Source organism: Sinohyriopsis cumingii, chromosome 15, assembly GCF_028554795.1.
Source record: "Sinohyriopsis cumingii isolate HCF-2022 chromosome 15, ASM2855479v2, whole genome shotgun sequence".
Lineage (NCBI taxonomy): Eukaryota > Metazoa > Mollusca > Bivalvia > Unionida > Unionidae > Sinohyriopsis > Sinohyriopsis cumingii.
This window is the reverse complement of record NC_142975.1, coordinates 99,965,574-99,978,913: the sequence shown is the minus strand read 5'-3', so window position 1 is coordinate 99,978,913 and position 13,340 is coordinate 99,965,574. Positions and strand designations below refer to the sequence as shown.

The 13,340-nt window shown below is 34.6% G+C and overlaps 1 protein-coding gene across 1 annotated transcript in view; it reads left to right on the top strand.

The window, feature by feature from the left end:
* LOC149782384 (cell adhesion molecule CEACAM5-like) overlaps window positions 1–13,340 on the top strand; it is a 155,259-nt gene that overhangs the window by 41,402 nt on the left and 100,517 nt on the right. The window contains exons 4-6 of the mRNA XM_089935123.1: window positions 2,862–3,164; window positions 7,733–8,023; window positions 10,642–10,977. Coding sequence (XP_089791249.1) covers window positions 2,862–3,164; window positions 7,733–8,023; window positions 10,642–10,977 — 930 coding nt within the window. The remainder of the gene's footprint in view (window positions 1–2,861; window positions 3,165–7,732; window positions 8,024–10,641; window positions 10,978–13,340) is intronic.

Genomic DNA, 13,340 nt, shown 5'->3' with positions numbered 1-13,340 from the left:
AAAACTGTGTATCATGAATGTTACCGATACGCAGCAAATGTGTTTTGTTTAACCCTACTGTTCTGTATCAAAAAGTAAATTGAATGTTCATTCTTAATAAATGATATTTCAGAAAAGGTCTTTGTTTCCTTCTTTTTAATATGTCATTGTTTCTCTTTTATTTCCGTGCACTTATCAGGACCCACTTTGACTAAAATATTGAAACCATCAATACATATAAAACTCAAAAGAGATTACAAGTGAACAAAGTACTAGTCACATGTATGCTGGTCATGTGCGATCAGGCTTACCAGAACATAACAACATGCATATTATAATTTCTTCCAACGTATATTCTAGAATTATTAAGTGGCATCATATATTCAAATTAAAGAGACAAGGTACACATACTGTACTATGGAAAGTAGAGAGTACAATAATTGTTTTAATGAACTTAAAAATGGCACTAATTCATAATGTTATTTTCAAAGTTTAAATGTAAAATTACAGAAAAACATTTGGTGTTCCGCTTCCTACATTTTAAGGTGAGCATGCCACACTCCTCACATGTAATTACCAATGCAACAATCTTTCGAGTAATTAACCTTGAGGATGATATATTCTTCAATTATCACTCAGTGGCTGACCGCACGTCGATGTCTTCTGTTTCATACTGGACATTAACATCAGTACCGGCGAGGACATCACTATATGTTATCGTACAATGTAATACATATCACATGTTGGTTTTGTTTTAGTGATATGACGCCCAAAACATATATATCATCGACAAGGTCTTACATCTAGGACTAAACTAGATGTTGATGTTGGTTTGTTTTGTTTTTGTTAGCAATGTCCACATTCTTGAGGTTCCAGAAATATGTAAATGCAAACATGTTGCAGGAGAATGTTAAATAACTTTCCTCCTAAACAGTGTGGTCCTTGATAAGTGAAAATAGCCCGCACGCAAATCTCTGTCTGTTGCGTTTTGAGGTGCTATTATACACGGTAGGTTAGCATGCAGCATCTGTTGAGTTCATTTGATGCGCCAAACACGGTGAATTAATAGTAAACATTTTGTTGTACGCACAGGGCTTGTATCATTGATCATAATATAAATGTCAGTCATAAATGTAGCATAAAATCATACTTTGATTTTTTAAAATAATGTATGATTGACAGTTAAACTATAAGCAACGATACGAGCCTCTGGGGTTTTACACTCCTTTGTATATATTTTCTCGTGTATTTCTTAACGTCATTTTTATATATCAAATCAAATGTATTTTTATTTATCAGATGTTTCGTGAAAACTGAGATATAAGTGAATTCATATAATTGCTAAGTTAATTACTATAGACCTAGTTAATTTTGATGCTTTTGCAGTAGCTTGGGCTGAGCCATGCCCCAACGGACATTCTAATGTTTCTAACAAGCCTATTCTTCCACCGAGTACTCTGATAACCTGGGTCACATACGAGATAACGGAAACGTAAATGATTTGTCTCGTGATTATTTCAGTAGCAAACTTCTTTTATAAACTTTTAAATTACACGATCAGAACATTTAAAAGTCAGCAAATAAACAAGATTTTCCATTGCCAAGATAACACACGCGCAAAAGAGCTCTAAACAGCTACACAATAAAACATGACAGTATTAGGCAGTTTCTTACGGATTTATTAAATTTTATGTACAGTACATATCGTTCAAAGGCAATGATAATTTAGTTTTTGCAATAGTGAAACATCTGACAACTAATTGGCTTTTTCGTTGCCTGTAATAAGCCAAATTACACAATTTAGTCAGTATACGATTTTATTGGCTTTTGTGTGAATGTTAGGCATGGAAGAAAACGACGTTGTATATGTAGTTCTCCAAATCGTCCGGAAAAAAGAATCTGAGAGTTTATTAAGCCAAAATGCCTGAACATGAATGTTTATTTTTTCCAGATATTTGTGTTACAATTTAATAGTGGAGTTTGAGAAGTTTGATAAATTCTGAATCAAGGGGTTGCATCATATGTTTATTTTATATAGCATTCATTTTGGGGCAGAACGTTTATTTTCTTTGTATATTTGTTAACTGCATATCTTTGGGAAAGATTTTTTAAATTAGGGATTAGTGAATTAAACATCAATCACGAACGGTTACGCAAGGTATTAACTCTTTTCTTTGACAACTGTTAAAGTTTAATGGTTATACGCGACTTTCATGACGAATTGAATAAATAATCTTGTTACTGAAATGATTTTTCATTTATGCTTTTTAATGGAATCAATTTATATTTATTGTTGTAACCTGATGCTCATTAGGGCTGCACTTTGTTTCCTCAATTTATTAATTTTTCTCAGGAAATAATGAATGCTCTTAAAACAATAACATCCTTTGACAGAGACATTCATTCATTGGGATTTACAGTAAATTCAAACCTGGAATTGCATAACTGTGCTTCAACAAAAGAATATTAATACAAACACATGATACAGGCCATCAAAGGTACATCAACACGTTCAGCATTGACCTTAATTTGGATTTCCACTAAGGTTTATACAAAACGTTCCTTATTAGGATTTTTTGTCTGTAATTCGCTGTTTATTCTGTGAACTACCAGGTAAGTCACTACACCTTATGTTTTTTTATTTCATTTTTACCATGTAATATATAAATGAATTGTAGAATTTTACAAAACTTGCTGCGTTTCTTTTTAGTTTACTGTTACTTATTTTAAGAGCATAGACTCATAACACTACAACTGGATTTTATGTGACGCGTCATAAAAATTTCTGAATATTAGAATTGATTTGGCGATATCACCATACATAAAGGTATTTGATGATCCTTGCTTTTTCTCCACTGTAATGATAATCATTTTCTTTTCAGCGGAACAAATTGTTGTGTCATCGGTATTGAATGACAATGCAAACATTGTGTGCAACTCTTTCTCAAGTACAGTGACCTCTTGGTATGGTCCTGATGAGTCTGGTCAGAGGATAAGATACACGAGTCAAGGGCAGACATTGATTCTCGACTCTGTGCCACGGAGAAACAGGCTTCATGTTCAAGTGTTTATATCAGAATCCAGTGTAAGCAGCCTAATCATTACTAATGCTATGAAGACAGATGCTGGTACATATGCTTGTAATAATGGTGATGGTGACTATACATTTACAGTTCAAATCACGGGTATGCATTAAAAAAAAGTATTTCCTGTTATTTATCATCCATTTGCTGCTGTTATACTACATCGATTACAAGAGTTCACGGTTCCTCATCTATTAAATATTGTCCATTGACATTTGCTATTTTCAACTACTTATTGATGAACAGAAGTGATCAAATTTGAATGGAGACATCCTAATATGATGCTCTTTTAAACTGTTGTGCAAATAATAACACTCCATGACTACCATTATTAGTTTGACCTGCTGAGCTTCAGAAACACACGTTATAGCACTGTCTGCTTTATTCAGATACATACTTCATATCACTGTCTGCTTTACTCAGATACAGACATGTTGTCACTGTCTGCTTTACACAGATACACATATGGTGTCACTGTCTGATTTTCTCAGATACACATGCTGTCACTGCTTTACTCAGGTGCACATGGTGTCATTGTCTGCTTTTCTCAGATACACATATTGTGGCACTGTCTACTTTACTCAAAAACACATACAGTGTCACTGTTTTACACAGATACACATACTGTGTAACTGATTGGTTTACTCAGATAGACATGGTGTCACTGCTTTACTCAGATACACATATGGTGTCCCTCTCTACTTTACTCAGATACACTTCATCCTGCTGTCTGCTTTACTCATATCAGATACATATTAGGTGTCAAGACCTGCTGTACTCAGATACATATAGTGTCACTGATTGCTTTACTCAGATACATATAAGGTGTCAAGGCCGGCTGTACTCAGATACATATGGTGTCACTGACTGCTTTACTCAGATACACATATGGTGGCACATCTTTAATTACAACCTAGTAGTTAGGACATCTGCCTCGAATGCGGGAGGTCGCGGTTTCGATCCCCGGCCCAGTCATACCGAAGGCTTACAAAACTGGTACTAACAGCTGCCTCGCTTGGCGCCCAGCTTTAAGAGTTTAGTGTTAAGGCTGGTTGGTCTGGTGTCAGGATAATGTGATTGGGTGGGACATCATTCTAAGTGTCTGCGGCATGATGTTCCAGTGCTAGACATCACTAAAAAGTGTCCCACTGCTGGCGTCGTAGCGATATGACTGATAAATTGTTAAAGCTACGTTAAAAATCCCAAACAACCACATATAATGATACACACATATGGTGTTACCGTCTGAGTTACTCAGATACACATATGGTGTCACTGTCTGGTTTACTCAGATACACATATGGTGTCATTGTCTGCTTTACTCAGATACACATATTGTGTAACTGCTTTACTCAGATAACATACTGTGTCACTGTCTGCTTTAATCAGACACATATGGTGTCGCTGTCTGCTTTACTTAGATACACATGGTGGCACTGCTTTACTCAGATAACATATGGTGTCAATGTTTGCTTTTCTCAGATACACTTATGGTGTCACTGACTGATTTACTCACATACACATATGGTGTCACTGTCTACTTTACTCAGATACACATTGTTTCACTGTTTTACTCAGATACACATATGGTGTCACTGTCTGCTTTACTCAGATACGCATATGGTGTCACTGTATGCTGTACTCAGATACACATATGGTGTCACTGTCTGATTTATTTTAATTCACATGTCTTATCACTTCCTAATTTACTCAATACATGTATGTTATCAGTGCCTAATTTAATCAATACGTATGTGGTAACACTGCTAAAAAGTTTATTCCAATACACCTCTGGTATCTCTGACTTTTTCCAAATACATGTCTATTTATTATATTTTACCACTACTCATTCAACTTTTAACCTGCTAAGTCTCAGATACACATCTGGTTCTTTTTGCCTGCTTTATTCATATGCACATCTAGTATCACTGTTTGATTTATTCATATACATAACTGTTATCAATGACAGATTTACTTACATACAAATATGGAGTCACTGTCTGATTTACTTGAATACAAATTTGGTATCACTTTCAAGTTTCCTTCATTCATGTCAGTGCTTTACTTATTCAAATCTACACCGCTCGTTAATTTTACTTCAGTACGAATTTTGTACTGATGCCTGACTTACTGAAATACACATGTTGTATCAGTGACTTATTTAGTCAGATAACAAAATGTTATAAAGATTTATCACAACTGATGTCAGTTGAATTTTGTACTGATATGTATGCATATCCTTCACCTGAAATTGAGACAAATAATGTTTTAATTTTTTTTACCAAAATTGCTAAAATATCTAGAAACAAGTTGAACTGCCTTCAACGGCTAAAACTCACGAGCACACCTGTAATATAAATGAAATTTAAACATAACCATGTACATAGTGGTAATATATATTTAGTTGTGCCTTATTAGAAAGTTTTGTCTTACAATTGACATTTTATTTAACTGAGGTCAGACACCTATATAATTGGTTCCTTGAGGTATTTAAACAATAGTATTCGGGTGCATGACACTATAACTAATTTTCAATTCATAAAACAACAGCTGACACATAGTTCAAATCCTTTATATTGTCACTAAGTAGCAAAAATCAGTCCTGTGTATTCTGAAACAAAATACAGATTAGAATCCAGTGACATTAATTGACCGTACAATAATATTACAGTTCTCCTTTATATAAATGGATTTTTAATTTATTTAACTTAATGCCATAAAGATTCAATCTAAAAGTGTTACATGATCTTAATATTTTGCAAACTAAACCGTCATCTCTTGTTTTAAATCAATTATGTTGTAAATGGTATCAAGGAATTGATTGAAAATGGAATCTTTTACAAATTACGTGATGCACTAGGAATGTACAATATTGGACCCTATATCTTCACAATCATCTACACGTGGAATAGGTTTGTTATTTCTATCCCAATATCTGGGAAAGTCTGAGGTTTTATGTACAACGAAATATCAATATCGATGTAAAATTGATCAAAGAATGTATTCCAGCTAGAATGATTTAGATGGCTTGGTGTGAAGACTGCAATAGTTCGAAAACAATCGTTACCGTTACTCCACCCCTTTGTAAAAGGAGAAGTGATAGCTTCGTCTTAATATTTGGCTTAATTTAGGCTGTCGTGCATCGATTTATACCAATTTTGATGTACAATTTACCAAGGAATCGAGTGGAAAAGGAAGCATGAGATGACGTTGAATAAAATGTGCAATATTAACAACATATCGTTGTGTATAACCTTTTCCTTCGTTTTCGCCTACTAGAAAAATGTTTGCAAAAATAATTATATGAACGAAATGGTGCTTAAGCTTAAACGCAAGAGAATGACTACTATAACCCTTTACCTCATAGAGCATATTGCCTTTTAGCTCTTCGATACACATGTAGCAAAGTTACCCAGTGAAGTGAGCTATAAATAGAACACATGTTACCTAATCGACTCCATACACATAGTCCTGTCTGTTAACTCTTAAGCAATGTAGTGTATGCTACGTTTAACAGCAATTTAACCATTTTACATTTTTGGTACACATCTATTATATATGGACATTTGTAAGAGTAAAGTCCGATCATTATAGCTGTATAATTATTTGTTACATAATAATTTTCTATGTGCTTTAAAATTTTGAGAGAACTCGTTCACCGTCAAGTTAGTGAAGCCACGTGACCAATCGCAGCTGCTATTTCTCGTACTCGAAATTTTCAAAAACAATTTGTCCGCGTCTATATCATTAATTCATCTGAATTTTGATAATTTAGAAAAACTAATTGCTGCCTACACCAATATTAAAACTTTTATCTAAGTTATTAAAGCTTTCATAGTTGTGATTCTAATCTTGAAAACTTCGTAAGTACTGAACGAAATCAGCGACCTCCATTTTGAAGAGTGGATAAAACGACCAAATTACTTTAAATAGCAGATTTTAACCAGAGCTTAAACACTGACCACGTGATCTGACGTAATGGTCATTGACAAAAATAAATCTAGTATCTAATATATGGTTTTCACCGAAGGTGGCCTACGAAAACCTGCTTAAAATGGCTATTTACATCATGCATCAAAAGGCGCTTGTATGTGAATCCGGTAGTTGCGTCCAAAAGGCACTTGTATGGAAATCGGGTAGAGGCGTCCAAAGGCGCTTGCACGAGGTACAAGGATAGTTCAAATCGAAAGCATTAGTAAAGTTCACATTGTGTCACTAATAAACAGAATATTAAAGGAATAAATGTGTCGCAGTTAGATTAACTCGATCTCTCCATATGCTGACATTTGTTTTGATCACATGGCACTATGGCATCGGCGTTCACTTGACCTCGTATAGCAGAATGCAATGCAGGGAGCATACAAAAGCAGGGAACCAGATTAACTATGGTATATATATTAAAAGGTAATCCAGTAATACATGCCTTTCATTCACAGTCTTAGCCCTAAACATACACCTAAAAACCTCAAAAATCACGAGGGCCAAAACGTTGGGTCACTATATTTAATTGTGTGTTGATGGATTGCATGTCCAATGTTTTATTCCGAAAAACATGGTGCATGTACTAAACTTGTGAGCCAATGAAAGAAAAGTATCAGGTATTGTAATATTTGTGATGGTCTTCATTCTAATAAATGTTTTGTTATGATACATTTTCATCTCTTTGTCAGACCCCAATACGACAGTGTATGTGACTGAGGGCACCCAGTCTGTGCTCACATGTCCTCTGACGTCCGTGATAAAAGGCCTATCTTGGAGTGGACCACATAGCGAAACTGCATATAACATTAGAGGGACGACTACACTTAATATCAATGGACTACCAGCTGAGTTTGTTTCCCGCCTGGCGGTGCAACCAACAACTGGAGCTCTGATCATTAACAACACTCGGAGGTCAGATGACAATCTGTATAAATGTAATATTGGAGGTCCTATGCATTATGTCCAGCTCGCAGTCTTGGGTAAGAGTTTTATGTTTATACTCTCTTGTTCATCCATCCATCCATCAATCCGCATCTCACTTTCTGAATCTATAATATGCACATATGTAAAAGATAAGCGCATTTAAAACATAGACATGTGCCACCCTATTTATAAAATACTTTGAAGCAACCCATATAACATGTACATAGAAGAATGCACAAGTGACTTTTAAACATACTGTTTGTCCGGATTTCATTGTTCTCAATATACTATTACTGTAAGTATTCATAGATAACACAGAGAAGCATTAAAGTCAATAAATGATTGAACTATGGCCTTTTTCTGACTGAATCGACACAACTATGACTTATTGTGCCATGTTAATGCATCTTTTTTCAGAAAGAGCTATTTTCTTAAAATAACCACTTGCAGTAAAGCTGACATGCATTTCCAGAACACCCCACATTGCAGTTGCGTTCTTAATCATACAATGTTTGCCCTGCAATGACGCTCCTTAATGGAGCAATAATATACTAAAATTCACCACCATGCATTGACCGAGACATCTATGGCTTCTCGACCATGGAGCGGCTGAATGGCATTTCTGATTTATTTTTGAACAGCCAGTCAATGTCGGCCACCCATGGAAATACTGATATTTGTATCTCTATGCTTTATACACACATACATATATATCTGAGACTGACCTACATTTACATGTATCTTGTTCCTTGCCCCCAGATATGTTATTGAGTCCATGAATGTACCTTCATCAACATACCACGATAAGAAGTGGGGATAGGTTTGTAATGATCTGCTCCCTCCCACTAAATTAAAACCAGAAATGAACAAACAGAAATATACAGTCACATGAAATTTGACTGTCCTTTTATTTCTTGGAGACTCGTATTGGGCATTATGCACGATATGATTAAATGGATAAATACAGTATACGTTTCGAGGAAAGGTAGGCCGTCAGAGAAATATAAATTTAAGATCCATCACTTTAGAGATAGAGAGAAAGAGAGAGAGATGGAGATGGGGCATGTATCACATGTCTTCCACTTAATCAATTTTAGTTAGAATGCATTGTACCAAATACAGAAATCCACTAAATGATCTTGAAAGAAATTGGTCTGCTTGTTTCATTTGTTTGTCAATATAGCCAGATGCGCCATTACTTTCAAGCGGGGAATCGCATTGAAATAGTTAAATGTATAAGATATATATTATGATTTGGTTATTGACTCAACATTTCCCATCTGACAGATTAGGCTTTTTTTTTCTATTATGATAGTAATGTTTTTATATTTTGCCTTATATGAATAATCAAATATTAGGACACGTGGACACAACCATGCAGAATGCCTTAAATTGGTTGAACAAAAGAATTGATATTTTTCGACATTATAATCCATTTCAACAAACTTTGAGGTTAATCAAGAAACTATAATTTGATTTGAAAAGTACAGTGCCTTAAGTCTGCAAAAGATCAGCTCAAACTGTCTTTATTATGGAGATATCATTTAATTTTCTATTGGGCTATTTATTTGAAGAAAACAAAACTTGTGATAAATGAAACAATTACATTTTTTAAAAACAGTTGAAAAGAACAATATAATCCCATTGATTAAATGACCAGTATATTACCATACATTATAAATACAGTTAGAATTGCACTAAAGCTCATAGCTGTGTACATGCATGTTCAGTTCCAGGACTGTATCATTACATGATAAGTACGAAAATGCGGATATCGTTTAAGTGTAACTTCAATATTTTCTGTTTTGTTTCGTGTTTTATTTTAACAGAAGCGGATGTCATTGGGAAATTAAATGTACATATATCGAAGGATACCTTTCATGTTTAAACAGTAGGATAACTTTACACTGTCAAAGAGAAACTCATTGAAGTCTTGTTAAGTCTGTGTTTATTTTTGTTATGATGTATTGGAATACAGTAAAAGCGTAAACTTGTTTCAGAAGGTGTCAATCAGCCTCTCCTCAATAAAAAAGTACTGAAGTATTAGTACAGTTTTTGAGTCATTGCGTCTATGTCAGTATAATGTAAAATTTGATTTGACATTATATTTATGACACTATTTTCATAAGAACTAAGACATATTTAATCATGTGATAACAATATAAACAAATTGGTTCCTCTCTCTCTCTCTCTCTCTCTCTCTCTCCATGAACCACTATAGAGGATGTTTGTAGGGGTTCATATACAGTAAACCATTCCCATTTGATTGAAACCATTGTCACTTAACAATGGTCATCCTCGACGACCATGCGAGAAAGCGTGGTGTGCAGAGAAGTTCTTCATGAGCTGCCAAGGCAACTTCATCAGCACGTGCAGGGAGATAGTGGTGAATTTGTTTCTTAATCCTTTCTACTCTTTCCTCACCATTTGTGTTACTTGGGGTTCTGGAAATACATGTGAGATGTACACTATTTTCTAATAATTGCCATAGAATAGGAGTATGGATTCCCATTAATGTCATAATGTTAAACCTGTATAGCATTATTAGTGTTGCATAAACCTTTAAAGTCATCAATATTCCATGCACATTGATGTCTTTCGTCTACTACTATATCTTCAAACAATGAATTGGTTTGCCTTTACGGTTTACAAACCTTTGAATTTTTACCTTTAGTATCACCCCAAAATCCAGTAATTACTAACGCAACAGAGGACATTGGGTCAGGGAGGAGGGTATCACGGGTAACAGAAAACAGTCAGATCACCATTGTCTGTCAGGTCAGGGGAGGTAACCCACAATCTTATGTGAAATGGTTACGTGGTGGCGTGACTGGTTCAGAGGTCCCTGCGAGTAATTCTTCACAATATAATGCAGATGGCACATATGATGTAACATCAATAGTGATTATAATGGCAACACGATCTGAAGACAGAGTCACATATCTATGCCAGGCTGAACATAGAACTTGGACATCTCCACAAAATGCCTCAGTGGAACTGTATCTCACATGTAAGTAGAGCTTATTTACTTGGATTTAATAGAGTTATATCCTTTGATTTTATAATTTTGTCAATAAGTCCACTACATATGTGTTAAATTATTCATTTTGTAAGTGTCACATTGCACGATGATCATTGTATACCAATCAAAACTCCCGCTCAGCTACTTTAGGGATTGCTGTGAAGTGAAAATGAATGTGCCACCCAAATGTAATGTATCACTACTTCTTCTTAATGAATGGCTCAAAGTGGACAAATTTGGTTTGGGGGCTGTGCTGCACATACCAGCGGTTGTAATATATGACTGTCCTTAAATAATGACATGCGATACTCTGACCCACAAGGAGTCTAATTTTGTACAGCAAGGAGAGTCAAGGCAAAGACAGCACAATTTTTAGTTTCCTAAACAATGCTTATTTCCACAGGACATGCAGAGAGCCAAGAGGCACTGAAGCAGAGCAGTCTCACTCTGTAGCTGCCCACCCTATTTGCTCTCCTGGGTTGCACTCTTTCGACTTTAAATTTAGCATGATCATCTGGCTAACTGATTAAAATGCTGTAAGAAAAAGCATAAAACAGCAGGTAAAGAACAAGAAAGGAAGAATGAAGACTTGTGCCACAAAATGAAAGAGATGGGGGTATGATGCTAAATAGGACAAATAATGACCTAAAAATGAGGTAACAGAACTGTTGAAGGGAAATGCAATACAAAATTTTCATTTACAAGAAATGCATGGGGAGATTTAGAGGATTAATGGCATTTATAGTCATAATCTCAATTGTCATGACTCGAGAAAGCAAACCCAATACGCTTCATAAAATTCAACATATAATTAAATTCCTTCTAATATAAAATTAACAGTTGAAAGGAATTAATAGTATTGTGAATCAAATGCCTAATAGTCATAAAAGCTCTAACGCAGATCCAAAACTACATTGTTCCAAATGAACTACAATATTGAATGTTCCTGTGTATTAATAGCCTTGAATAGGCTGATATGCAAACAATCTTGATGTATCACTAAGGTATAAACCAGAAAGACCTTGAATAAAATAAAAAAATTCCCCCAAAAGTGATTTAGTCCGAAAGTCAATAATTATGATCACAACAACCATATAAACACACAAGACACAATAAAATGACTAGGATGTAGGTTAAATGTTTGCAGAACTTTCAAAAGTTGGTAAAGAAGGCTAGACCTTGACCTTAAATAACACTAACAAATAATTATATAGTCAGGTGCCCCTGCATTATATAGACGATGACAAATGGGTAATGATTTAAAAGTGAATGAAACGAGTTGAATAATTGCAGCGTTTACGAGCCTAGGCAAGGAAAAGCTGGAGATTATTAAATAAGTTTCATGACTTTAGTATTAAATCATTACCCATTTGAGACTTTTATTCATCACATAGTTTTTATTTCATTGCAAATTAATATAAGTAGAAAAAAAACAATATCGTATATTTTGACATTTCATGTGTTGTGCGTATAAAAGTCCCAAACAAAGTTGATCTAGTATAACGTTTAAAAGTAGATTATACTTTTCTTGCATTACATAAGTCAAAGAACAATCATACATCAGAATAAACAACATTTTACACAGACAAAATTATTGTTTTCAACACCGAATGTCCAATGATCGTGATGTCACATTGGTTGATGAGGTACCAGTTATAATGCAGTAGATGGTCCACGTCTACATAACCTAGCATGTCACTTTCACAACAAAAACATACGTTGTTGCAAGATTTATTCAAAAGAAGGTTTCCTAGATGCAGAAATTCCCAAATTTCCTGTAATGTATTTTTGACATGATATTTCCAGAGTTTGATTTTGAATGATATACCTCAAAATATGTAAGTTAAACAAATGTCATTTTGAGTCAGAATTGCATCGCATATTAACCACATAAATATGCAGTAGTTACATAAATTTCTGTCAGTTTGTTTATATCCGGTTTATATCCACATACTTGTTTGAACAGATGTGAGATTATTTACTTCTGAAAGCTAACAATTAAGCCACACTTGTGTATATGGTGGATTCCGTACTTCAGGTTTACTGCTCTCCTCCAACACCAACTAACTCATTTGCTAAGAACTTAGCAATACCCTTAGTTTTTCTTCTTGTTCTTGTTCTTGCTTTGGGATTTTATCGATTTTTATTTTTATGATATGGTATACATGATATAACAAGTCCCTGCAATGGTAAATTAGGTGTATTCAGTCAGATGAGACCATTTTTGTATTGAATTCCTTTGGTGAATTGAATAAGAAAATGTCGGCCTAAATGTTCATGGACAGCAAAACGTTCCAGAACATGGGGTTAAAAAAGTTTTCTACAACTGTAGCCAATCAGTAAAGAGAATG